Here is a 26,250-nt window from a genome sequence, read left to right as displayed (position 1 = left end):
AAATCATCTATTTCCAACCCCACTGCCATGGGCAAAGAACATCTTCCACTAAACAAGGCTGTTCATAGTCCCATCCAACCTGACCTTGAACACTTGCAGGGATGGGATGTCCACAGTTTCTTTGGGGCAGAAGGCCCTGGACTTTTCTAGTGCCCTCCTGCAGGACCTGCTGGATGCAAGATGGGCACTGAGCATCCCCATCACAGCATCAGACATAAGGAACAAGTGCTCTGTTTTCTTCTCAAATGTTGCTCTGATTTGGAAACTGAAGTGCAATCAAGTACCTGGTACTGCTTCCCTCTCCCCTTGCATCCTCCTGAGTCTCACCAAGGCTGACAGCTCCACAGCCAAGGCTGCAGCTCCCTGCCTGCTGCAACACAGCAGGGACAAGAAACCAGGCAGGGATGCTGGCAGGAAAGCTGGCACGGATGCTGTGAGGAAAACAGGCAGGAACAGCCAGGGTGACTGAGGAGGGCAGGCAGTATGTGACTGGGAACAAAGAGAGCTCTGGATGGTCTGGTGTTCTGCTCCATGGTGTTTTTGGCAGATCTTTCCTGCTTGGCCAAGGGCTCTGTGGGGCTGAGGTACCCACGCAGCAGACAGGAACACTGCATCTCCTGCCCTGCAGGCTGGAGATTAATTGCTGCTTTTTGGGAAGCTGCTGTGCAAGCCTGAGAGCTAATTAAATTGTGAAACAGTAGCCCAGATCCCTGCTCAAGGGCAAGGCCAGACCTTTTGGCTTCGGACCCAGCCAGCTTTCCCCAGCCTCTCCCTCTGCACGGGCAGGAACTATTGAGTGCTCCATAGACTGAAAATAAAGGCAACACAGGATCTGCTCGGTGCCACGAGGAACACACACAGCCCACAGCAGAGCCTCTATCGTATCCGAGTAGGGAATTACTCATTCTTCAGAGATTGAAATGCAATTGGGGCAGCGAGAGGGAGGCTGCAATTACATCAGCGCTGGGGAGGCTCACACATCCCTCAAGGACAGTCACAAAGGAGCCCTTGAAGCCCAGCACCGAAGGGGTGCTGGATTCGGGTCACTCTGTGTCCCAACACTTGTTAGCTCCAATCTTCCATTGGGACGTGACCTCGCTCAGCCTGCTGCTCCTCGCTCCGCCGCCAGCTGCAGCGAGCCCAGGGCTGCAAACGGGGCAGCTGACCGTGTCTGCACCCCACGACACGCACTGCAGACACCCCAGCTTTGCCACCCGTTTCCTGCCTGACCTGGAAGAGGAACCCCAGTGCTCTGAGCTTCCTCGGCTGCCCAGCAGGAAAAACAGCAGAGCTGTGCTTCCTTCGGGCCGGGCTGGCTTTTCCAGGAGGCGGTGGAGCCTCAGCCTATAGCTGCACACGCAGCCCCTGGATAAGCTTTCACCGCGGCCCCAACATCTCCGCTATTTCTTGTGGGTTTTTTGTTGGCTTTTTTTTTTTTTTTTTCTTTTCCCTTTCTTTCTAGAAACCGCTGCACAAAGCTCCGCTTGGGCCGCTGCCAGGAGTGCGCAGGGATGGAGCTGCTCTTCCAAAACGGAGCTGGGGAAGATGAGCTCCCCCGAGCCGATCTCTCCAGGCACAGCCCCCCACAGCAGCACGCCCCCCGCTAGATTATTTTGTTGCCTAAAAAAGCCAAAATATCAGCAAGAAGAGGCAGGGGCCCGGGGAGAAGCCATCCCGGTCTGCACGGAGATCCTCCATCAGATCAGCGGGTACACAGCGCTGCGGGCTCTGGAGCTGTGCCACGGGACAACTGCAGAGCGCTCCAGGGCAGGCAGCTCCCGCTGCGGGACACGGGAAACTTGGGATCCTATCCACATCCCAGCCACTCCGGGGTGTGTCTGCACCCCAAAGCTGGCACTCAACAGAAGGGGCTCTGCCTGGCTTTTCTTTCAGGATTTCAGTCTGGTCAGGCGGGTGTTTTCAGCATGAAAAAAAAAAAACTACATAAAACAACTCGGGAAGGGTAGGAAAGGAGAAATATCCCGTGAGACCCTGCCCTTGGCAGATACCACCGGGACAAAAGGCACGGACAGCTCTGGGGCAGGCATCCCGCGGGTAGGGAGGGCTGGAAGGAGCGGGGTGCCAGCCCGGCTACCACGGGGAGACTGCGGCACCGAGTCTGGGGGAAGCCGAACCGGGCTCAGCCCGCTCCGAGCGGCTGCGGCTCCTCCCGCTCCGAGCCCCAAGAGCGGTCGCTCCCTCCGTGGGTGCCCCTCCCCAGCCGAACGCTGCACCCACCTTCGAAGTCGGAGATGATACCCTCCAGGTGCGCGCTGACGGCCGGGTCGGCCATAGCGGGGCGCGGGGCGCTGCCCCCCGGTCCGACTCTGCTGCCCGGTTCGGCAATGCCCCCCGGCTCGGCGCTGCCCCCCGGCCCGGCTCTGCTGCCCGGTTCGGCAATGCCCCCCGGTCCGGTTCGCCCCCGGTCCGGCGCTGCCCCCGGTTAGGCAATGCCCCCCGGCTCGGCGCTCCGCACCGCGAATGGCGGAGGGCGAGCGGCTGCGGCCGCCCCTCGCCCCGGCGGGCCCCGAGCCATGCCCCCGGCCCGGCCCAGCGCGGCCCGGCCCGGCTCGGCCCCTCGCCGCGCACTGGCTGCTCCCCACGCCCGTCACGCCGCCCCCGACCCCCGCCCCGCCCCGATGGGTGCGGGGGGTGCGGGGGCACCCCCGGGCTCTGCCCGCGGCCAGCGCCTCCCGCATCCCCCCCGGGAGCGCCCCGACCCCGCCGCGCCCCTCGGGGAACCGGCCGGGGACTCCCCCGAGCTTCTCCCGCACTGGGGAGCCTTTCACTTCTCGCTTTACCCTTGTTTGGAAAGGTTTTATAATTCCTCAAAATCAAGCCAGCGCTGTGCTGACCCACCACTGCCAAATCCGAGCAGCCTGCTCTGGAAAATCACGGCAGGAGCAGCAGGGGATGTAAAACTCGCCCCGATGCTGAGCCCAGCGCTGAGCACTCAGTGTGAGCTCCCTCTGCCCCAGCCCTGGCACCGACACCAGCCCCTTCCATGACTCTGCTGCCTCTTCCCCGCTCTCACACCCTCCCAGGTTGATGCCTCGCTATCTGATGCTTCTCCCTTCCGGTGTTGATTCAGATCCTGCCCTCTTGACCCTCTTTTTATCCTCCCCGCCCTGTGTTTTTATAGCATCATTTTAAAGTGATGATACCCCCTGAAATGTGTCCAGGCACATCAACAGGAAAGCAAAAATGAGTGGGTTGGGCTTTTAGTCCACTTTGGGTGAGCCATAAAGGAAAATTATGCAAAACTGTTACCAGTGACTGTCTGTTACTGCAGAAAGTAGGAGGTTCACCACAAATGCCACCCTTTTAATTTCACACATTTAAAGTCTGCAAACACCACAGACTCCCCCAGAGTGTACAATGAAAATGAAACCAACAGTACCAAATTCCCGGGTTCAACAAGCTCCAGGTTTTCTGTACTGTCCATTACTTGAAAACATGAGAACTGTTTAAATAATCTTGAGAACACACCTTTGCCACAGAATTTTAAGGTAGGTACAATGGGTTTCCTCTCCTCTGGGACACAGCTTTTCTTTCATTTTCGCTCTCCTGGAGGTGTCAGAAACAAACACACCAGAGCAGTGCAGGGAGGAACAACTCTGCGTCTCTGTATCAAAACTGGAAACAAAAATGCCTTTCCATGCCATACACAGCCTGCGAAGCTGCTTGGTGTCATCCCGGCAGAACACCATCAGCTGTTCCTGGTGGGGAGGTGGAGAACAGGAATGACCACGGAGCTGTGGCTCCAGTGACACTGAGCTCTGCACCCCAGTGCCAGGTCCCTGCTGTCCCCACCGAGGGGATGGTGGCAGTGCCACACTGCACAGCACCACTGAGCGCTGACCCGCCTCACTGGCATTGATTTTGGAAAAAAATGTCTCTATTTTTCTCCTCCCAAATGCTTTGACGAAGGTCACATCCACAATCCATTTCCAGCAGGTAAAAATGTAGCTGTCAATGATTACCTTGGAACTGAGCAAGAAAAAAACATCCCACTTTGTTAAAAATCATGGAAGACCCACTCACTGGAAGAACAGGACCTGGATTAGCCTGAACAAAATCTATTCAACATCTTGACTACACTCATCACAAAGCTGTAGAATGGGTCTAAAGCAGGGGAAAAAAATTAACTTAGCAAGACAAACTAAAAATCCTTATTGTAAAGAAGATTTAAAAGAGCAATACAAGAAATCTGAGGAATGACCAAGCACATTTTTTTATGTTAAGAGTCCACCCCCTTGCAAAGATTCCCATAAGATTCAATGTGAGAGCCTCTACTTGGAGTTTGGTGCCACTCTCTGAACTAGGTCACACAGGGATTGGTGTGATGCTGTGATGGGGACACCGTTTTTGAGGTCAACAGGAGACAAGAAGAAGTAAACCACTAGAAAAAACCCACAAAACATGCTTGATGGACCGTGGTAGGGAGCGTCACAATGACGTCTGCTGGTCTCATGAAGAAGCTCAAAGCACTTCAGCAGAAGAGGCTGAGGAGTTTGGGTCAGTCCCAGGTCCCTGGGTCACTCTGTTTCCCAAGCAAAGGTGATGTTATCATCCTGGATCTAATAAAACTTCAGCAAACCAAGAGACCGAGAGGCGAGCCCTGAGAAGTGTGAAATAAAATATCCGGGCTAGAAGTAGGAGTTCCTTTTCATTAAAACCAGCTGGGGCATATTGCACCCATGTGCACCTAAGGCACTGAGAGGGGGAGAGAAAGATGGAAAATTACAGAACTGAAGAATAGCAAGAATATCCAGAGCTGTAACAGTAAATATTTAAAGCAGCAAGGTATGTAAACAGCTCACCCCATAGCACGTACCCCAAGTGCTTGCTGGTAGAAGAGGAGCAAGCTTTCCTCCAGGGAGATGAGCCCACCCCTCTCTCTCTTGGAGACTTCCTTGCCCTTTTATCTCTGTCAGAAGCAGAGCTTCACAAGAACAACAGACCAGAAAAATCATCCCCTTGACCAAGCTGCACATAACCAAACTCTATCTGGTTTTCTACCTGCATCCTCAACCCAAAAGCTTATGTTTAGTAAATCCTTCTTCTAAAAAGGCAGGCAAACCTGGGAAGCTGAGCCCCCATCCCAGAGGCATGGAGGACCTGCCTCCTCCCCTGGAATTGGTTTTTGGGGTTCCCTGACAGTGTAGCACCAGTGTGTGTTGTGCTGCTCAGCCAAATGCAGTTTCAGCACAGTCCCTGCTTTGCCCTTTCCAGGCAGATCGAGGAGATTGAGGACCCTGAGACTCCTGAAGAAAGATCTCCCACAGTGATCACATCACCTACACTGCCTTTGATAAAGCAATCAGGTTCTGCTCCTTCTGTCCCTGTGGCAGGGATTTTCTTCAGTCACTTATCCTGCTTTCCTGCTCCTTTCTCCAGACATATCACAGGTGTTTGTGATTACATTTTAATTTTTATCTTAAAAGAGAAAGAACTCCCTTTTCAAAAGGAAGAGAGCAGATCACATCTTTTCTGTCCCTTGATGCTCCTCTTGCTCACACAACCAAGGGTCTCAATCACTTTTTACTGTACCAGGAGCCCCACCTCAAGCTCCTGCTTTGATAAGACCTTTGGGATAAAATTCCTCTTCTCCAAAGAACTGGCTGCAGAATTTTAGGTAAATATTTTCTGTGTTACATTACAGTAGAAATATTTCTTGTTTCCTTACTGTGCCAGGCCACCACTGACTGCCCAGCCCTTTCTCCTTTGCCATCACTCTGCTCTTCTGATGAGCAAGAAACTTCCTGCAAAGCTGCTTCATTGGTCTAGAAGCAATTTCCTGCCCCCAGAAAGGCAGTCTGCAAAATCTGCTGATCACTCAGTTACAGGTACCAAGATAAAAATGGGTTGATGCCACAAGGGCTGGCAGATGCAAGGAACTTTAATCTTTCACCCCTGGGCTCTCCTGCCCTGCAGCAGGGATGTGCCTGGAGGGCATCTCCAGATCTCAGCTCAAACTCCCCAGAAGCAGCCTCTGTCCTGGCATGGGGACCACAGAGCCACCAGACTTAGAAAGTCACTCCAAGGAGAAAAATAATCATAAGAGAAAAAAAAACCCAACAACCAAACAAGGAGATGGCAGGTAACAGCTTTAGATGATCCTTTAACAGGCTAAGGCAGAAAAGGGACTTTCCTATCCCAACCCATTTCAAACAGCACTGTGAACTTTCCTTGTAGGCTGGTAAGAATGCAGATTTTCAGGCAGATTTTCTTCCTCCCACAAGTCAAGGTTTTTCTGAAGCAGCAGCTCTTATCAGTCTCTCAATCTGCTGCAGTCATGAGCATCAGGCTGGGTTAGACCAGGGCCATGAGTCATTGTGCCTACCTGAGCCTTAAAGCATCTCCTACACAAAAGTGAGCAATTCACCCACAGGATCTTCCCCTTCCTCCTCATATTTTAATTAGAAAACAAAACTCTTTATTAATTATGGCCTCTTCCATCAAATGCTTTGAGGCTTACAGACCAAAATTACTCTGTAGGATCAGCTAAATATCATTATTATTAACCACTCAATGTTTCTTTGAGAGGCCAAATATCTTTCCTTGCTGCTGATCACAGGTGGAAGCTCCTTCCCAGCCTTTATGGGAAGGTGCAGGGGATGGGTGGAAGCACTTGCAGGGTAAGACACCATCCCCAGTGTGCTCAGGGCATCACCTCCAGCTCAGCACTGGGCAGCTCTGGTTCATCTCAGCAGCACCAATGCAGAACCACAGGGAGAGACAGGTTTGTAATCACAGACAGGTTTTGAAGAAAAAGGAATGGTGAGTCACACCTCTCCTCTCCAAGACAAAATAAAAAGCTGTTGTCATTACCTTCCCCTCTCCTCTGCTCCTTGCAGCTGCTGAGTTCTGCCCCAAAACCATCTCTGCATCCAAACCCACCTGGAAGAGCTGCAGTCATCTCCATGTGGCAGGTGGGGAAACGGAGGCACAGAAGAGATGTCACCCAGAATCAGGGAGCTGGCAAACCATCAGAGCAGAGCTGACAGCTCCTCAGAGCAGATCTGGCCGTGGCAGGGAGCAGTGCTGGGAGCCCCCAGCCCTTGGGAAGTGCTGCTGTCACTGCCTGGGGAGGAGGGGACTCCAGAAGGAAAATGAGACACAGTTCCCATCCCCTCTGCCCATGGTTTTGTGGAGATGACAGTGTGAATCCAGCCCTGACTACTCAGGAATTGTCACAAAGACAGGCTCTTTCCCAAGGCTCCAGGATCTTCCTGCTTCCCAAGGGTAGGAAACACGGGGAGGACGGATGCACTTCAGTGCTAGTCACACTTCCCTTCCTCCACAAGGAAACCAAGAGCATGGGAAAAGCCAAAGTCATTCAAAATAGGTTTGCTAATTTGAGATTTCTGAGTAACAAACTGATTTTTATTTTTATTTTTTTTAAGATAATGCTGCTGGATCTCATCTGTTAGTGTCACAGAGCCAGGATCTGCACAGGAAAGGGCAGGTAACTTTGAAGACTGGATAACAGGAAAAGGACAAAATCTGGAAGAATGGCAGACAGGGGGCTTTTAATATAGTCTTTGCTCATGAAAAGAGCCTCAGCACAAAGGACCTCACTGCCCCTGTAGGTCCCAGCACTGCCCCAGTAGTCCCAGCATGAGCCAGCACAATCCTCCAATGTCACAAAATTAAAGTAACTCCTAAAATGTATTAAATGAGAGACTTTTAGCAGCAAAGCAGAAACCATGAGAGCCATCCTGGGTACCCAGCATCACTCACACCCCAGAGGAAGGTGGAGAGGGGATGGGGCTGCCATCACCCACAGATGCACCACAGGGAAGAGCTGCTGTGGGCAAAGATCATCATTGCCAAGGGAACCAAAAAACCCCAGTCCAACCCCAAATATGGTTATGGTAAAAACAGATCAATAAGAGCAGAACTGAGAAGATTTTAAAGGGATGAGGTATAAAGGGACTGATGTGAAATCAAGGGAGCAAAAGGCCAAAGAGATTTCTGCTTGTTGGAGATTAAATATGACACGAGGAAGGAGAAGGTCCCTGAACCTACAGTTCCTCAGATATTCAGTGTACAAACAGGGCATGCTTGGTGCTCTGGGACAGCCATGGGAGCTGGATGGGATGGAACAAGCACAGACAACCACAGCTCCTTCTGCCCTCCCAGCAGGGACAGAGCTATGGAGATCAAGGCTTGCCTTCCTGTCAGGTTTAACCCCAATACATCAGCACACAGAGGAGGTGCCAGCCTGCTCTGCACAGAACGAGGATGCATCACCTGTGGTTACACTGAGCAGGGAGGGGGAGCACCAACACCCCTCCCCTCACCCTCCTAACCTGGAAACAGAGCTGGGTCTGTCCTGGCACCACTGTGCTCATCCCTGGTGGTCCCAAACACCTCCTGGGGACTGATGGGGTCACCCAGTGCTAGGGTGGGATTCAAGCCAGGGGCTTGCTTGCCTGCAGGAAGGATGCTGTGGGCTCCATGGCTGGGCTGGGGGGCACAGCTCTGCCCCCTCCAACACCCCCTTGGACTCTGAGCCTCACCCCCTCCAAGGAGCAGTCCATCAGCCCATTGATGGAGATGAGAATGCACAGCACACTCATTGAATGATCAAACTAGTCAGGACTGAAGCAAAGAGGAGAAGAAAAAGCAAGATCCAAAGAGAAGATGGAAAAGATCAAGGCTTGAGCTAGAAATTAATAAGCTTGAAGCTACTGAAGACAATAACGAAGGCAGGAAACAGTAAAACACTGGATATAATAAAAGAGAGCCAAGTGACCATAGCAGCAGGCTGATCTTTGTCCAGCTTAGCTGCTCTTCAACAAAGTTTACCATAAGGCACAGCAGAACACTCTGGTGCCAAAGCATTGTGAGCAAAAAACACAAGCAGTAATGCTGGTTGTTTCATCACACCCAGGTGTTTTGGTCACCTCCCATGTCACCCATTGCCAAGGACTCACCAAAGACTCATGCCCAGCCAGTGATTGTGGCCATTGTGTCCCTGCCAAGGGAAATGCCCCCCTGGCCCCAGCAGGGCTGGGGTGTCCCCATGGCACTGGTGCAGTGGGCTGGGAGGGCAGCAGGGCAGGGAAGGGCAGCACAGCTCCCTGGTGTTGATTAACCAGCAGGGGACATTTGCAGAGGAAGGAAATGGAAAGAGGATCAGGAACTGCATCTGCCTGAACCTCAGGCAGTTAAAACAAACCCAGCCTCAAGCTCTTGCTCTTCTCAGTTTCAGGTCAGACTTTTCTAAGAACCTGGGAGGTGCAATTTAGGATCCAAGCAGAAAACTGACTTAATTACTTTAATTATTTTTTAAAATTAATTATTAATTACTGCTTTTGAACATTTAGGCCAAGCAGGCACAGAACTCAGTGTCTCATGACAGCACAGATGTTTTAATAGAAACAAGAGGCTTCAGAAACAGTGCTCATCCTTAATGAGTTTAACACACACAGGGCTCAGCACGTTCCCTTTGGAAAACCTTCCTGCCTAACTCCAGAAGGAATTGCAGTGCCTGGGCCTTGAGGTAGGGAACACCTTTTCACTGCTTGCACCCTTCAGGGGGGAAGAGAAGGTGAGGGTCAGTCAGAACATTGAATCCCCTGGAAAGAGGCCATTTCCAGCACTGTCAGCTTCCCAGCAGCCCCTGATTGGGGGAGTTTGCAGGGATGAATGAACTGGCAGCACTGCACTCCACATCCAGATGTGCATGTTTCATCCCCACGTGGTGCCCAGGCAGGGCTGCAAACCCCATCCCTGCGCAGCCCCTCTGCAGCCCCAGCACAACCCCCCCTGCACCCTGCCTCCCCACACATCCCAGCTGCCTGGGCACTGCCCTGCAGTGCTGCCATGCCTGTCCCACCCACCAGACCCCTGGGACCCTCCCAACCCCACTGCAGGGCAGGGAAATCACCTTCTGCAGCCCCTGCTGCTCCCCCAGCCGCCTGCTCACGACCTTTTCAACCCAAAACTTTCCAGTCGTAAATATACCAGCCTCATGGCAGGAAACTTGCTTTTCTTGTGCTTCTCCCCTGCTTCTCATAGAGCCATTTCCAGCAGCTCGTGCTCCCCACGCCAGCCCCAGTTGTTTCTCCAGCTCCTCTGAGATATTCCAGGCATGCAGCAAAATCTGCTGCAGGAAAAAGACCCCAAAACTCCCTGCAAAGGCTCAGGAAGCACCACAAGCTGCAGGTCAGGCCTCAGGAGCAGCTGTACCTCCTGATCTCCCTGCTTGCCATCAGAAGTTTTATTATTATTATTCATTTCTGACATAAAGCAGTTTGATAAGAACAATTCCCAGATGGAGCCCCAGCCCCACACCCACTCAGCTTCCTCTGGGCAGCATGGACACAGTGTGGGAGCTCACTGCACAGCAGGAGGAGGACACAAGGGCAGGGGGAGAGGAAGGAGAGGAAGAATGAGCACAATTTTCCTTTCCTTTTAAAGGTTTTGGCAGTAAAAGCACCAATGGGGATGCTGAGGTGTGATCACCAGCACCCACACAGCACCACTGGTGGCTTCCCTTAGCCCCAGCTCCACCACACAGGGATGGGAAAGGGGCACAAGAGGACAGGAATTGCTGTCCATGGGGTGTCCCCATGCAGGTGGGAGTGGGGATGCCAGGGAAAACATCCTCAGCTCCACCACTGCTGCTTGGGAGAGCTTGGCCAGTCTAACATGGGCACACATAAAACTAGGCAGGATTGGTGGTTTTAAACTGAGGAGCTCAAGGGGGCAAATGGGAAAGAGACCCAGCATGGGCAGGGTCTGCCTTGGCTGTTACATCTCATTAAACCATCCTCTTGAAAAGTCTATTACAGCCTTCTCAGACTTGCACTAAACACATCCAAGGTAATCCCCACTAACCAGATCCCAGGATAATCCCAGGCACATCCAAGTTAACCCCCACTAACCAGATCCTACAATAATCCCAGACACATCCAAGGTAACCCCCACTAACCAGATCCCAGGATAATCCCAGACACATCCAAGGTAACCCTCACTAACCAGATCCCAGGATAATCTCAGCAGGATCCAGTGATGGATGGATCAAGATGTCCTGGACACCACTAAAGAAACAACCCTGAGCTGTGGGTTCAAGGAATCCATCCCAAATACAGGATCATCCCAGGAGATCAGACTGCTGCTGGAAAAGCATGGCAAGGGAATGGCAGAGCCCCCTCCAACCACAGCACTCCAGTTTTTGTTCCTCAATCCATCTTGCAGATTCCCAGCACTGCCTACTCAGCATCTTCTACAGATGCAGCAGTTTCTCAGCTGATTAAAAAATCTGGAGTAAATAAAAAAAACAGTGAGTCAATGTTTTTAGGGGAATTTCCTTCAGCTTCCTCTGCCTTTCCCCTGCTCAGCCCTGCTGCCCCAGACCCTGCCTGAGGCTTCCCCACTGCAGGGTGCTTGTTCCTGCTGAGATTAAATCATGGCTGCAGGAGAGAAGTGATGCTGTCACCATCCCCCAGGCTCACCCTGAGCAGAACAACACCTGGACATCCCCCTCCAACCTGCCCCAGTGCAGCTTGCCAGGAGCCACAGCTGGCACACACTGGGGATTCCAGCCTCCAGAGACAAAAGAGGATTGGAAAAAATAGAAAAAAAACAACAGGGAGATGTGCTGCAAACAGACCAAAAGCAGGGGCCATGCAGCCTTTCCCTAAATGGGAAAGAGGCCCCTGAGCACACTGGGGGCAGAGCACCAGGCACGGAGAGAGGGCTCCAAGCCAGCAGGGAGAGGGGAGAGAAACTCCCCACTGGCAACCCCCCAAGAAACAGTAAAAGCCTGGGATGGGCTGAGTTTGGGGTCTGGAAGAGGGCAAACAGCCCTGCTGGAGCAGTGGCACAAACACCTGGCTGCAGCTGCTGGGCAATCAGCTCTGCCACTCGTGTTCCCAGCAGAGCTCCAATGTCCTGAAGGAGCAGAGCTGGCCCTGCTCCTCTGCAGTGACAGCCAGGGCTGGGCTCTCTCTCAGCCCTACACTGCCCATCTTTTTTGTGCCCATACACCCCCAGGGCCAAGCCCAGCAGGGGAACAGGGCAAACTCTCCTTTCCAAGGAGATGTGGTCAGTGCCATCACACCAAGCCAAGCCACAAGAAATCCTGTGTTACATCTCCTGTCATCCCCAGACTGCAGGCACCACTTGCCACCCATCACCCACTGATGAACTCAGCATTACCATGCTGCCTTTTTTTATTTCTACATCTTAGCAAGTGCCCATAATAACCACACCAGGTCAGGGAGTATTGGACTTGATGTTCCACCAGAAGAAGTAAACTGCCCTCTTTTACGAGAAGTTAAAATAAGGTAGAAACTAAATCTGAAATGTTTTTCCTTATAAAGGAATGACAGGAGCTGGATGCATTAGGCATCAGCCTTTCTGGTTCAGCAGGGACTGGCAGTGCCTATAAACTCAGGGGATGTTGTTATTCCCACACAAGTACTCACAGTCAGACCAACACAGCCAGGTTTACCTTGACACAAGGGAATAAACTGCCACACCTAGGCTCTGTCCTGGAATACTTCTCCAGAAAAACCCTGCACCACAGAACCCCCAGTTTTGTTGGTTCAACAACCAGACGACATTTATGACAGACAAATAAAACTGCCCTGCTGTCTCCTTCCAGTGCTGGGGGCTCTGGGGAGCACTCTCCTGCAGAAACACATGCCTGGCTCATCAGCAACACCCTCTGCAAGAAGGGCTCAGCCACTGCAGGACACTGTGTGCTCCAGGCACAGGTGTGCACACCCCAGCCAAGGGCATCTCCTCTGCTCTGCTCCACCTCAGGAGCTGCTTTCCAAACAAACCCTCTGCACAGTGCCTGCCTGGAGCTTGGGACAGCATCTCCTGCCAGCTGGAGGCCAGTCAGCAGTGCCTGCCCTGGGAGAAGTGCTGACAGCCCCGAGCAGCCCCGGGCATTGCTCAGAGCCAGCAGTGCTGCCCCAGAGCAGCGCGGGCTGTCCCTGTCACCATCCCCTGCACAGCCCAGCTCTCCTGCAGCTCTGCTGAGCCAGGCCTCCTGGAAGCAGCCAGAGGCCAATTTGCACATAAACAGCCAATTAGTTGGAGAAAGAGATGCCCCCTTGGTGGCTTGCCAGTCTGGAGACAGATTTAAGACATGCGGGAATTCAATCTCCGGTCCAGATATCAGTGTGGCCAAACAGGCCACCTCCTCTGCTGGCCTCTGGGACAGCCCCTGGCAGCACAATAAAAGGAGTATTTAGCAAAGCTACAGGCTTGCTAGAAAAAACTTGGGGCCGATGAGGCATTTTGCAGCCAAGCTCGGTATAAACACACTGATAATGCTGTTAGCAAGGGGCTGGGAGGAGCAGGGCTCACAGCAACAGCAGGGCTCTGTCTGCCTCCAGAAAGCCCCTTTCTTGCCAGGCACGTTTAATCCATGGTCTGTGCCTGCTGCCAGCCACAGCCATACCAAAACCTGCTCACCTCATCTGTCTTCCACAGGGTTTGAGTGAGGCAGGAGCGCTCAGAGCCACAGGGCAAACCCCCCTCTGCTCTGTGCTGTGAAACCTCCTCCCTGCCCTCATCAAACACCTCCCCTAGAGCCCAGGGGTGGCCAGCAGCCTCAGCACCCTCAGTCAGAGCTGGGGAAAAGCCCCACTGTGAGCAGCTTTGTGGGGCTCATCTCAAACCAGGCAAGAAGATCCATTTCTGTGCCCTACCATGGAGCCATGGGATGGTGGGGCTGAAGGGACCTTGGGAAGCCATCTAGCCTAACTCTGCAACAAAAAGGGTGCTTTTCAGTTAGATAACATTGCTCAGAGACTGTACAGCCCATCCAGGGGACACTTCTGTGCCCTGCTGCCTCGTGAGCAGAGAGGCTGGGGAACAATTTAGAACCAAAACTCAACATCACCTCTTGCTCACAGAAATTTTGCACCTCTCAGAGAGGGGCTGTCCCAGCTCTGTGAGAAACAGCCTCACCAGCCACAGGATCAGAGCATCCCTGGCCTGCTGAGGCTTTGGAACAGTTGGATTCACCTTTGGTCACGTTGGTGCAGTCCCAGAATAAAGCCTGCATGCCCATCCCTGGCAGCTCTGCCTCGATGTGGCTGTCACTCTGATTTGTGTGGCTCAGCAGCTTGGCTGATTGCTAGAGAAAGGGCAGGTTTGTGCAGCTCCTGTTCCTGGGCTCAGCCAGGCACACACTGCCTGCAGCCATCTCCCAGCTGCAGGGACACAGGCACGAAACCCTCGCTAGGCAGTGGCAGCACAGTCACACTCCTGGAAATGCACTCCTGAAGACATCCCTGGAGCTCACAGCAACACCCCCCTCAGCTCCTGCTGCCACCCCGCATCCCTCACACCTGCTGAACACCTGCCACCACCCCAGAGTCATCCCTGTGTCACCAAAAACATTTTATTAAACTGGAGCAAGCAGCTCAGGCACAATGAATGTTCGTGCTGCCTTCCACAGTGGTGAGCTGGGGTCCCAGCACAGCACAAGCTCTGCAGAGCCCTCCCTACCCTCTGACAAGGCACTGAAGCCTGGGAGTTGAACAAGGATCAGTATTATCCCCTAAACCACAGGATGAGCTTTGCAGGAACTGGCAGGCTGGATTGTTTCCAGTTGCTAAAGATGGCAAATAGTCCAGCCCAGTTCTCTTATGCCAGATGTGTGCAGCATTTGCAGACTGGAGAATGTGAAGCCACCCCATCCCCATGCTGAGAACAGGCAGGGTCACACTGCTCACACACCCCAGCAATGCCTCACTCACAGGCAGAGTGCCACTCTCAAGCAATTCTCTTTATTTTCCTGAATTAGGCCTTAAAAAACCATTTTGAAGACAGTGGTTTCCTTCTAGGATTTGCAGGCTGACAGAGAGAAGAGCTGGCAAAACTCAAGGAAGGCTGTCAAAGGAATGAAGCAAAATAAACCCCTCACCTTAGAAGGAAACAGCCACAGCCTCTGACAAAAGAATAATGTAAAATAAACCCCTCATCTTATAAGGAATCAGCCACAGGCTCTCCACAGGGTGGCACAGGCTTTGCCTGGGAAGGGCTGACTGGGGTTCACACTATGTAGAAGGATTCTTACTGGGATGAACTGGGCATCTTCCAGGAGAAACACCCCAAGCCAGACACAATTCTAGGTGTTCCACATGGTCTGGAGCTTCCAGAAAGGTTTTCCCATCCCAAAGACAAGGACCTCTTTGCATCTTATCACCATCCCTGATCTGCTCCATGATCTGTCTTTTAACCACATCCAAAGACAGACTGGATGCCTGTATCTGTCCTCCCCCAACCCACAGCAGTCACACAAGGATGAATTTCCAGACCCAGCAGGCTTTCAGCATTTACAGGATATCCTTGGCCTGTCCTTTGGTGCATCTCCTGAGGGAGCTGAGCATCTCTCCTGCAGCAGCACTGGAAGATCCCTCAGGAACAGCCATCAAGCTACCCAGACCTCAGTTTTGAGGACAACAAAATCTTCCATCCTGGCACTGAAAGGGCCCCACTATGTGTTAACTGTGCTTTGCTTCCTTTGCCTCACACCCAGAGCTGGGAGCTGCTCACAGCCAAGCACACTCATGAGTGCTGCCTCAGCTCTGGAGCCAAGGAAATCCCTGTGGATTACAGCCTGTTGCTGTAATCAGAAGAGTGTCAGAAATCACTCAGAGGGCCAGGCCCTGTCACACATTATCCAGATTTATTTCTACTCTCCTTCCCCGAGGGACCTGAAAATCTCCGAGTGCCTTGGCTCCAGGGCAGGCCCGTGAACTGCAGCTCCTCAAAGCCCATGTCCTGCTGCTCCCCTTCCCTGCTCCACCCAGCCCCAGGAGCTCCCAGAGGTGTGGCATCCTCCTTTGCCTGCCAGCTCAGAGATAAACCTGCACTCCTACGCCTTCCTTGGGAGAAAAACCCGATTGTGGCTGGGTGGGAGAGCAGCATCCTGACCTGCTGGGCAGCCACATCTGCAGGAGGGCACTGGGGAGGTGACAGGCTCACAAGCAGATCCAAACTCCTGGAGATGACCCTGCTGTGTGTGGGTCAGCTCCAACATCTCCAGCAGCACTGGGATGGCTCAAAGCCACCCCACACCCCACGGTGGGATCCCATGGCCCATCCCATCCCAACCCCACAGAGCTGCCAAAGCTTCTGGGGCAGCTCTGCCTCTGGCAGGGGCTGTCAGCAGCTGGCAGGCTGCATGTCCCGGGCTCACACACGAAGGAAGGATGTTTATGTGAGCTGGGAAAGCTGAGTGCAGCAGGATCGCTCAGCTGAGGGGCTGCTGCAGCCCCCAGAACCACAGCTCTGCCCTCCACTCACAAAAACCAAAGGGCAGCTTCCTACTGGATGGAAAACAGCAGAGTCCTTGCAGTGCAAGATGTTCCTGCTCACGGCAGATGCAGCTGATGGGAGCAGTGCTAAATCCAAGTGGCCACTTCCAGCACTTCCTGAGAGAGACCAGCTCCCCACAGAGCCAATTCTGCAGCTCTGCTGGAAAACACCAGGTTTGTCCATTGTTGTTGGTTTCTCTTTATTGTTTTTAAAGCCAGCTCCTTTGCCAAGCCTGTAACAGGACTGAAAAGCAGCCTAGCTTTATTGCTGAAGTGCATGCAATACCAATGAGAGGGCTATGGAGGGAATGTTTTTGATGGGTTGTTTTGATGATGGATGCAACATACTTGCTTGAAAAAAAAATCTCATTTGTGAGCAGCAGTCTTCCTTGGAAAGCAGCTTTACAAATATTGGCAGCTCCTGATGTTAATTAACTTTTCTAACAATGAGAAAAGTGTTAAAAGCATCCAAAGAGCAAGTCAGGCACCTGGGAGTCAACATCTAAAGAAACTGGAGGGAAATATGTGAGAGTCACTGGGAGGTGAGGATCTTGGACAGGCAGAGGTGGGAGTGGCAGAGGCACCTGGGGTTGAGATGGAGGTGATGCCTCCACACCTCACCTTCACCATCCCCACACAGATTACCACACTCTACACAGCCCCAGACACTGCTGAGCTCCACAGTTCAATGCAATTCCTGTTTAATTTTTAAGCAGAGAAGGAAGCATGAGAGACAGTTCAATTAACTCAAACACCTTCTCCCAGATGGCCAGAGGCAATCAGGGAACACTCCTGCTTCTTCTGGTCCTTCCCAGCTGCAAGAAGATTGTGCATTCCCACCTGAAGGGAGGCAGGGAGAAGCAGCAATCTGAATTTCAACCCAAAACACAACATGAACTCTGCCAAAGCTCAGGCAACCTCTGCCCCCTAAAGCTACCCTTGGGTTGACACTGGGTTTGAAGCCAGCCCAGTGGAGTTTGACAGGAAAAGCTGACACTTCACATGCACTTGTGAGTCAACAGCTACAACTTTTTACTTTGTGGGGAAATCTGTCAGCAGAATGTGCTGGCACAGCCAAGGTGCCTTTGAGCAGTGTGTCCAACACAGAACTGGATTTCCCAGGATTTATGCTGGGCAGTGCTCATTGCTGGCAGGGCACAGAGGGGCTGCAGCAGAAAGAGGGCACTGACAGCCAGCAGAGCAACCTGCAGCCTGTACCAGAGGGGCTGGCAAAGAGAAGGAGCAGATGCCTGGGTCTGATGGGTAATTAGTGCTCTAGGGTGAATTCTTCAATGCAGGAAAATGGGTGTCCTGCTGTCAGGCTGTTGTTTGGATTCACATCTCTCTGTGAGCAGCACACAGCTAAACAAACCTTTTCTTGTTATCACAGAATGGTTTGGGTTGAAGGGACCTTGAAGATCAGCTTGTTCCAGCCCCTCTGCCATGGGCAGGGACACTTTCCACTATCCCAAGCTCCATCCAACCTGGCCTTGGACTCTTCTAGGGATGGAGCACACTCAGGATCTGGCAGAGGAGCAAATCTGGGGTGAGCAGACAAAGCTGAGCTTTACCAGAGACAGAGCAGGGCTCGGGTCTCTGCTGGCCTGCACTGGGAAATGCACACAGAGAGAGGAGGGGGAGGAAGGCAAGGAGCCAAGAGAGGGAGAGCTCAGGCTGAGACCCCACCCTTGCTGCTCAAACCCTCCTGATGCCCCTCCTGCTGCCTCTGAGGCCCTTTTCTCCAAATTATCTTTTCTTCCTGCAGGCCTGCAGCAGTTGTGTGATTCCCACAGCTGTCTGGCAGCCCTGCAGCACCCACAACCAAACCAGCTCTGCATCACCCACTGTCAAATATCCCCCTGTGCCTCTGGCTGCCACCTTCTGCTCTGGTGCAGGACAAGATAAAATTTCCTCTCCAGCTGCAGACAAAGGGCCACTCTCTGAGCAGTCTGGGGTGAACAGGGAGCTGTGGAGCTGTGACAGAGGCGAGCAGAGGACACCAGAGGTGGGTTTTACCCAACCTGGGCATCAACCATGAGATGAAGAGCAGCTTTGAAGAGCAAAGGGAGAGAGACAGCCTGCCCTCCAACAGCTTCTGCAGTGGGTGTCTCCAGGGCTGGAGAGGTACAGAACAGGATCCAGGACAGCCCTTCTGGATGGAAACAGCACCTCCAGTACTCAGCTCTGTGCAGAGGGGAGGGAAGGGTTTCCTGGTCCGTGGCCAGCTCTGCTGTTTATGGAGGATATGCCTTCCCCAGGGTGTGTTTCAACAGAGAGCACGAGACTCACAATTTCACAGCTCACTTTCCCTCTCCACCCACCAGGAACTTCTCATATTTTCTGGGGAAAAAACCCACCCCAAAACAACCAACAGCTCACCAACCTCAGTGGTTTCCAAACAGGCTCCCTTCCCTGAGGAGCAGCTGTCCATACAGAGCTCAACCCAGGCTTGTCAGGCAGCTAAAGTCAGGTTTGACCAGTTCTCCACTTGAATGGATCAAGGAATGCAAGAAAGGGGAGAACTGGGAAATATTTTAGGTGCTGAATCCCTCTTCATGGCCCAACACCTTATCTGCTCTCAAGGTTGCCTGCTTTGCCTCTATCTTGGTAAATCTGTGAACAGTTAAACACTAACCCTCTTGGTAAGTGTTCCTGCAGTGGCAGCTCCAGCCTTGTCACTCTACTGAGCCAAGAAAAGCCACAGGGGGAAGGAAAACAATTAAGCAAAATGAAATGTTTCATGGTTGGGGAGGGAGAACTGGGGGAAATGGTGGGGCCCTACAGGATCACCCTCATCTCCAGGGGAAGAGAAAGCAAAGTTCAAAAACTTCAGCAGAAAAGGGCAGGGAAGGGATGACCAGGTTTGTGTGCTCTTCCATCTCCCCAGGAAACAGAGGAGATCAGATGGTTCTTGATGATGAGAGGGCAGGGAAGGGACACATCAGCTGGTGTGGAGTGGTGCTGTGCTGTGAGCACAGCCCCAGCAGCACCAGCATCCCCCCAGAGGAAATTCTGCCTGTGCCAGCCATGCCTTCAGTGCCCGAGGAATGGACACTGCCAGCAGAGAATAACAAATGGAATAGGAATGGGGATGGGAGGAATAGAATGGAATGGAATGGAATGGAATGGAATGGAATGGAATAGAATAGAATAGAATAGAATAGAATAGAATAGAATAGAATAGAATAGAATAGAATAGAATAGAATAGAATAGAATAGAATAGAATAGAATAGAATAGAATAGAATAGAATAGAATAGAATAGAATAGAATAGAAATAAAGAGTTCTTGCTCTTTGGCCCCTGCAAAGACACACCCAGTGGGAGCAGCTCCCAATGCCCACCTCCAGCCCAGCCCCAATCTCAAATCAGCAGCAGCACTGCCCACAGCCCGGAGGGAGCCTCCTCCCAGCCCTGCCTGGGGGTGCTGACACATCCAAGGGTCAAATTCCCAGCTTTATCACCACTAATCCCTCCCAGCTGCCTAGCAGCAGGTCCTGAAGTGCCAGGAAAAGCGGAAATATCCACCTCATTTTCCATCTAGGAAGTGAGAGCACACGTGTTAAATGATTTACCCAAGGGCACAGAGCGATTCGGGGGAAGGGCAGGAAGAGGAGTCCAACAGCCCTGCTTTAAAGTGCCGCGAGATCATTCCCTCCTGCTGCTGCTCAAATCCTGACTCACTAGTACATAAAACCTGTGCCAAAAAGCAAATCTGTTCAGACAGGGGAGCCCTGATGCTTTTAGGAGAGGGGCACCCCTGTGCTTTTAGCACCATAGTTATAAACATCGTCTGTTTTACTGAATAAAACCCCTCCCTGTAAGGACATAAATCCGAATTTACTGTCCTCGGCTCTAAACCTCAGCAGTTATTTGCTTTTTACAGACAGACATAACCTTTCAGAGGTGAAATTAAGTGTCCCTAGAGAGTGAAGGGGCATCCCTGGGACAGGGGAGAAGTGATGCAGGTGTCGGCAGGGGGAGGCTGGAGCAGGGATCGTGGGCAGCACTGCTACTGCCCTGCCCAGCCCATCCCTCCACCCCCGGGGTGCTCCAGGGACATCCCCAGCCCCCAGAGCTCCCCTGTCCCACCAGCTGTCACCCCCTGGCCCCTGGTACCCCGCTCCCAGCCCCGGCACATCCCCGGGGATGGGGATGAGTCAGCGGCAGTGACTGACCCGTGAGTCAAAGAGGTGATGCCAAAGCCTGGGGGATGCTGACACATCACCCTTCAGCCCTGGGAAGCACGGGGGTTGTGGGATGCAGCTGCTGAAGGGCAGCTCTGATGCCTTGGAGTGGCTGCCTGGAACAGAGGAGGGACAGAGGCAAGGGGATAAAGTGGGGATTTATTAAAGGTCTTCATCAGATACACCTTGGGCAGCCAAAACCTCACAGAGACTACACCCAAGATGGACAATGGTCACGAGGTTTTCAGACATAGAAATTTGGTCCATTTACATATCAGGGGTTAATTCTCCAATTACAGCTTCAGGTAATGAAGTCATATTCCCCCAGTTTGTTCCCCCCTCCCCCCCCAATTCACTTTTGTTAATACTTTTTTGGGTTCTCAGGCCTGGAAGGATTGTTTTGTCTGAGCAAAATGTGAGGAGAGCCTGCTAACACTCTGTATGTGGTTCAGAGTTATACACTAAAGCAGTACAGGATCAGAAAATTATAAAAGCTAAAATCTTAAGGCATCAACCCCAGAGGATCAGCCCAGGGATCTCAGTCACCTGAGATGGGACAGATTTCCTACAAACATCCTGCAGGGTCCTGAAGCCAGCCAAAGTGTTTCTCATGCAGGGATCACCCCCATGTATGTGCTAAAAAAACAGCAACAATTTCGGGATGTTTTTTACGGGGTATAGGTTTGAGAAGGTCGGGTGAAACAGCAGGAAAAACCTCTTCACACATGGTGTTGTCAAGGAAACAGATCTCTGAGCTGGAAAATGGGAGATCCGAGGCTGATGACCTGTGCACCCCCAGGCAATCGACTCTTTATCAGACACCTTGTAGAGACATAACAATGTTCCTGTAAAATCCTCAGGACCTTGCCTCCAGCTACACTCAGAGCAATCATCACCCAAACCCTCTGCCCAGTTTGGGATGAGCCCCCAAGCCTTGACTCCCCCAGGCAGGGCAGAACAGTGCTCTGCATGATGAGAAGGTCTGGAAAGCTCTTTGCTTAGAGCCTGGGGAGAGCCAGGGTCAGCAGCCACAGCACCCCATGGCCTCACAGGAGACCCTCACAGACCCTCACACTGCTCCCCAGACTCCAACAGGGACCTGCTCAAAAATAAAGTCCAAGCCAGAATCTCAGAAGCACAAACAGAGGGGGTTCATGACTTGCTGTAGCTCACCCAAAGCCAGCAGCACAGGAAAAAAACCCCAGACCCAGGCACCAAAACCAGCCTTACCCACACCAAGGTGTGCCTGCCCTGTTCCCTGCAGGTTCTTTTCCTTCTTTTTCTCCCAGGTAAAGCAGAAACTGTCCCTGGACCCAAACCCTGGGTTCAGGTCCTGATCCAAGCTCCCCAGCCTGCAGCTTCTCACCACTCAGCTCCCCAGGAGCTGCTTTTCAGCTTCATGGGTGTCCCTCAAGACAAGCCTTCCTGCCAGCTCAGGATTTCAACTCTGCATTTGTCCCCCTACACCACCCAGATGGATCCAAACACACAGCTGTCCCTGACAGAGGCTCTGGCTGCATCAGAGCTGCTTCAACCAACGTGGGTCATCCTATCCTGTGTGTGCTGGGCAGGTCTGGTGCTCCCTGTACTGCCAGAAAGCACCCAGAAAACACCCAGAAAACACCCAGCACCCACCCCTGCCCTCCAAACCCCTCATGTCAGCTTCTCTTCTGATCAGCAAGTCCTGTGGCACCCAGGCCCCTCTGTCACCATGAGCAAGACATGGAAGCACAAAACCCTGGAAAGAAAAAAGCAGCTGAAACTAATAAAGAAGACACATCCTGCAGCCTTGGGAAGGAAGGAGAAAGTGCTCCTTGCAGGCAGGCAGTGCCAGCTGGCAGGGCGTGAGCTGCTGGCATCAACAGGTTGGGAAGCTCTGGAGAGAGAACCCAGCTTTGGGGGAGTCAGGGAGAGTAATTTCGGAATATATGGACCAGTTCCTTCATGAGCAGCCACACCAGAGGGTGCCCACACCTCTGGGCCTTGACCAATGGGATTCTGGAAAAAAATCACACAACAAAAACCAACAAAAAACAACAAAAATTATGAGTATTTGTTTGCTCCAATGTGCCAGAGACCAAACTTGGTTGTGTTGATAACATGGTTTAATTTTCCAGACTGAGCAGGCAGCAGTGAAATGCAAACCCACCATTATTTCCACAGCCTGGAGTTACATCATGGCCAAAGCTGCAACCTGGAGATGATGCAGAGCTAATGGCAGGCTCAACCCCTGCATCCAATCCAAGCAATCCCACTGATCCCCTGCCAAACTGGCTTCACTGGAAACCAGAATTTGCTTCAAAAACAACTACTTTAGTTTATAAGGTACCTGGTAATGATGTAATCACAAAATTAATGCAGATCTCTTTATGCAGCACTGATTTCACACAAGAAAAAAAAAATCTTTGTTTTGATACAAGAAAGACATTTTTTACAGGGAGAGCAATCAGCTGTGGAACAAGCTCCCCAGGGACATGGTAGAGTCCCCAGTGCTGGAGGTTTTCAGGATGTAATTGAGCATTGTGCTAGGTAGTCTCATTTACAAAAGGCTGGGCCAGGTGATCTTTTGGCATCCTTTCCAACCTGGGCTGTCATTCCATGAAAAAATACACTCTCAGATTTATTGTGTGATTATTTGCTTGTAAAACGAATGCATTTTATTCACCTGTAAACCCCTGCCCATTCTCCCCTCCAAGCCACAATCCAGAGCTGTTTATAAGTCTCTAACAACACTCTTGGCATCAGCAACCCAAAACTCTATTAAGCCTTCCATTGCAGGGTTATTTCCTTTCACCTGCACTCAAACAGCAGCTCCATCCTGCAGCACAGGCTCTCAGTTCCTGTGGCAGGGAAGCAGTACCTGGGTACAGGATAAATAAATTTAACCATAGCAGCCTGGAGTGCTGGAGGACAGGGAGGGCCATGTCCTGCTCAGCATGGGGAAATTAAGTTTTCAGTGTTGGTGCTTAGGAAGAGAGAAGCTGCCCTTGCAAACAGGGGAAAAGCAATGGATAGATCCAAGAAATTTATTTGAAATGGGTCAAGGTCTGTGGATATTGGTCAAGCACACACATAAAGGATGCTGTCTCCCTCAGCTGTCCAAGAACTCACAGCCCACATGGAACAGCTCCAGATCCCACTCACAGCCCTGTTTTGGGGACTCTCCTCACTGCAGAGTGAGAACAGCTCTGAGTTCCCAGCTGCAATTCTGCAACCCCTTCATGACAGGGAGCTCCAAACACCAGATCCTCACCCAAAATCAGAGGGGAATGGCAGCACAAACATCTTTTCCTGAGGCCTCACAGAAATCAGAGGCAGAGCAAGGAATTTTCCCTACATTTTCTCAGTGTTATGGGCTGGTACAACTGCTCCCAACCTGGAGCTTGCTGCCCACATGATGCCACACAGCACTCACAGCACGAGGCATCCACTGCTCTCTAGCAAATCCCTCTGTCCATGACTTACAGCTGCAAGGACTGCATGGAAATCCAACAGGACACAGATTTTGTGCTTCTGAGATCATTAAGGCAACACAAGACATGTGTTGACCCAGACATACTTCCCTAACTACGTACTTGCCTCTACTCAGCATTGTGGTATGCTGGACCTTGGAAGAGCCCTGACTCGCATGAGAAATGTCCTCCCTCACCCCAGCAGCATGGGAATTGCCTTGCTGGGAGGCTCCAAGTCATCCAGCAAAGCAAAAATCTGCAAAGGAGCTGCAGCCTGGGGTTGGCCAAGTTCAGCAGAGCGGTGTCGAGGAGCGTTACCTGTGCTGTCAGAGCAGAGATGAGTTGTGCCCCACAGTGGGGCCATATTTCATGGAGATGAGCAGAATTTCCAGCAGATTTAAGAGCAGACATCAGGAAATAGATAATGCTTCATACCTTGACGTGCCTCAGACAACTGAGGGAATGTGTCTGCTGGAGTGGCAGCCAAAGGGGCTGGGAGCAGCACAGAGCTCTCTGCAGACACAGAGCCCCAAAAACCCTTCCCTGGGACACAGAGCCTTCCCTGGGACACAGAGCCTTCCCTGGGACACAGAGCCTTCCCTGAGTCACCTTCTGTTCACAAACACAACCTGCAGCTTGCTGCAGAACACGTGGGGTGAAAGTGCAGGTGGTTTTTGCTGGGCACTGCAGCAAGAGACAGGGGTCAGCACCAGAGCAGGGGGGCACTGACAGCACACAGAGGGCTAAAGGACAGTGGGAAAAGTGTCCCTGAGTGCCAGGACTGTCAGACTGCTTGAGTGCAGTGGGATCTGACAGGAGGTGGAACCATGCAGGCTGCAAATGCCTCGTGTCCCATGTGTGGTGTGCTGCAAGCCAGAGGAAAAAGGAGAATGTCTGGCAAATAAGGCGTATGGCTGTGAGAAACCAGTAAAAAGAGGCATGTCAGGCCTTTGTGTGTCATTTCCTAGGACCAACAGGAATACCAAGAAACATAAGACAGGAAAGAGAGCTGAAGTCATCAGAAACAACCCCTCTGCCCTGACATACAGCTTTAGAAGACTAACTTTTATTTTTAAAAAATGAAGAAACAAGCACATCCCCTCACACCTCCAGCAATCACTAACAGCACCCCTGCTTTCCTCTCCTCTTTCTCAGCCCAGGCATGTGGTGTTTCCCAGGCAGCTCTGAGAATATCAAAGATGTTTTGTTGTGATCACCCAGCCCTTGCAAGCCACGCACTGCAATCAGGGGCTGGATAAAACCATGACAAAGTAAGAACATGAACATACCTGTGGTGGGTGTAACTGGAAGATTCAGAGTGATCAGCAATGGGTTAATGAACCCTTTATTTTCTTTCTTGCCTGGCTCTGCCTAACACATGCCACTCACTGCAGTCAGGTGTTATATCACACATTCATCATCATCTGTTAACCCTCAAAATGAGCTTTCCTAATGCAATTTCAAAGGTGATATGAGTAATTTCACTGGGGGCTCAGACATCCTTCCCCATCAGGGCTGCACCCATCCTCTCACCCAGCATGGCAGTAACCAAATCCTCCCTGCTCAGGGAGCTGCAGACTCTTCCTTGGCTTTTAAGTTGAGGCTAGAGGCCCTGCAGCAACAACAATTAAAGCTTTGTGGAGAGATCTGAGCTAGTGAGAGGGAGCAGCCGCTAGGGAAGGGCAGGAGAGCCATCTCCAGGCCACTGCCACCAGCACAACCTGGCACTGAGGGACAGCCCAGAGCACAGCCCCAGCCCCAGAACCAGAGCAGAGGCACGCCAGCAAACAAATCTGTTCAGAACCAGTGCCTTTCATAGCCTTCAGAAACATGTGAGGAATGTGTTAACAGGATTAGAAGAGACAAGCAGGTTCTGTGAGATTGAGTTTCTTCTGCCAGCACCCCTGGGCATCCCCTGGGACTGGCACCTTGCTACAGAGCACTGCCCACAGCTGGCAGTGAGCCTGGCACAGACCTGCAGCCTCACCTTGCACCTTCCACGCCCTCCCCTGATGCTCAAGGTGTTTGTCATCCCCTGGGATGGGACCCTGGGCCAGGGACACGGCTCTGGGAGGACAGCCCGAGCTCTCCCTGGGCAGAGGATGCCCCAGGGGACAAGCCAGCCCAGCAGCTGTGGGAACACAGACCTCAAAGAAGAGGCCAGGCCAGTTCCCACCCGCCCTGGAGTGCCTCATCCCACCCAGCAGCCCCACACTCACTCAGGAGTCAGCTCTTCCCACCCACAGCTGAGGAATAATGAGAAGCATGTTTAGGGCCAGAGCAGGGACTGGGACACAACCCCAGCATGGCAC

At 52.2% G+C, this 26,250-nt stretch overlaps 1 protein-coding gene across 9 annotated transcripts in view; it reads right to left on the bottom strand.

Moving 5' to 3' along the window:
* SEPTIN9 (septin 9) overlaps positions 1-26,250 on the bottom strand; it is a 130,901-nt gene that overhangs the window by 65,904 nt on the left and 38,747 nt on the right. Inside the window, exons 1-2 of one of the 9 annotated variants that reach the window (XM_079323421.1) lie at positions 2,391-2,714; positions 2,239-2,317 (exon numbers count right to left, since the gene is read on the bottom strand). The exons of 6 other annotated variants lie outside the window; for them this stretch is intronic. In XM_079323421.1, the coding sequence (XP_079179547.1) occupies positions 2,239-2,317; positions 2,391-2,699 (388 nt within the window). In that variant the 5' untranslated portion in view covers positions 2,700-2,714. Of the gene's footprint in view, positions 1-2,238; positions 2,318-2,390; positions 2,715-26,250 lie in introns of those variants that run through there. 2 more of the 9 variants (XM_079323427.1, XM_079323431.1) reach the window with 2 other exon arrangements.

Source organism: Erithacus rubecula (assembly GCF_903797595.1).
Source record: "Erithacus rubecula genome assembly, chromosome: 20".
Lineage (NCBI taxonomy): Eukaryota > Metazoa > Chordata > Aves > Passeriformes > Muscicapidae > Erithacus > Erithacus rubecula.
This window is presented reverse-complemented; position numbering and strand designations above follow the sequence as displayed.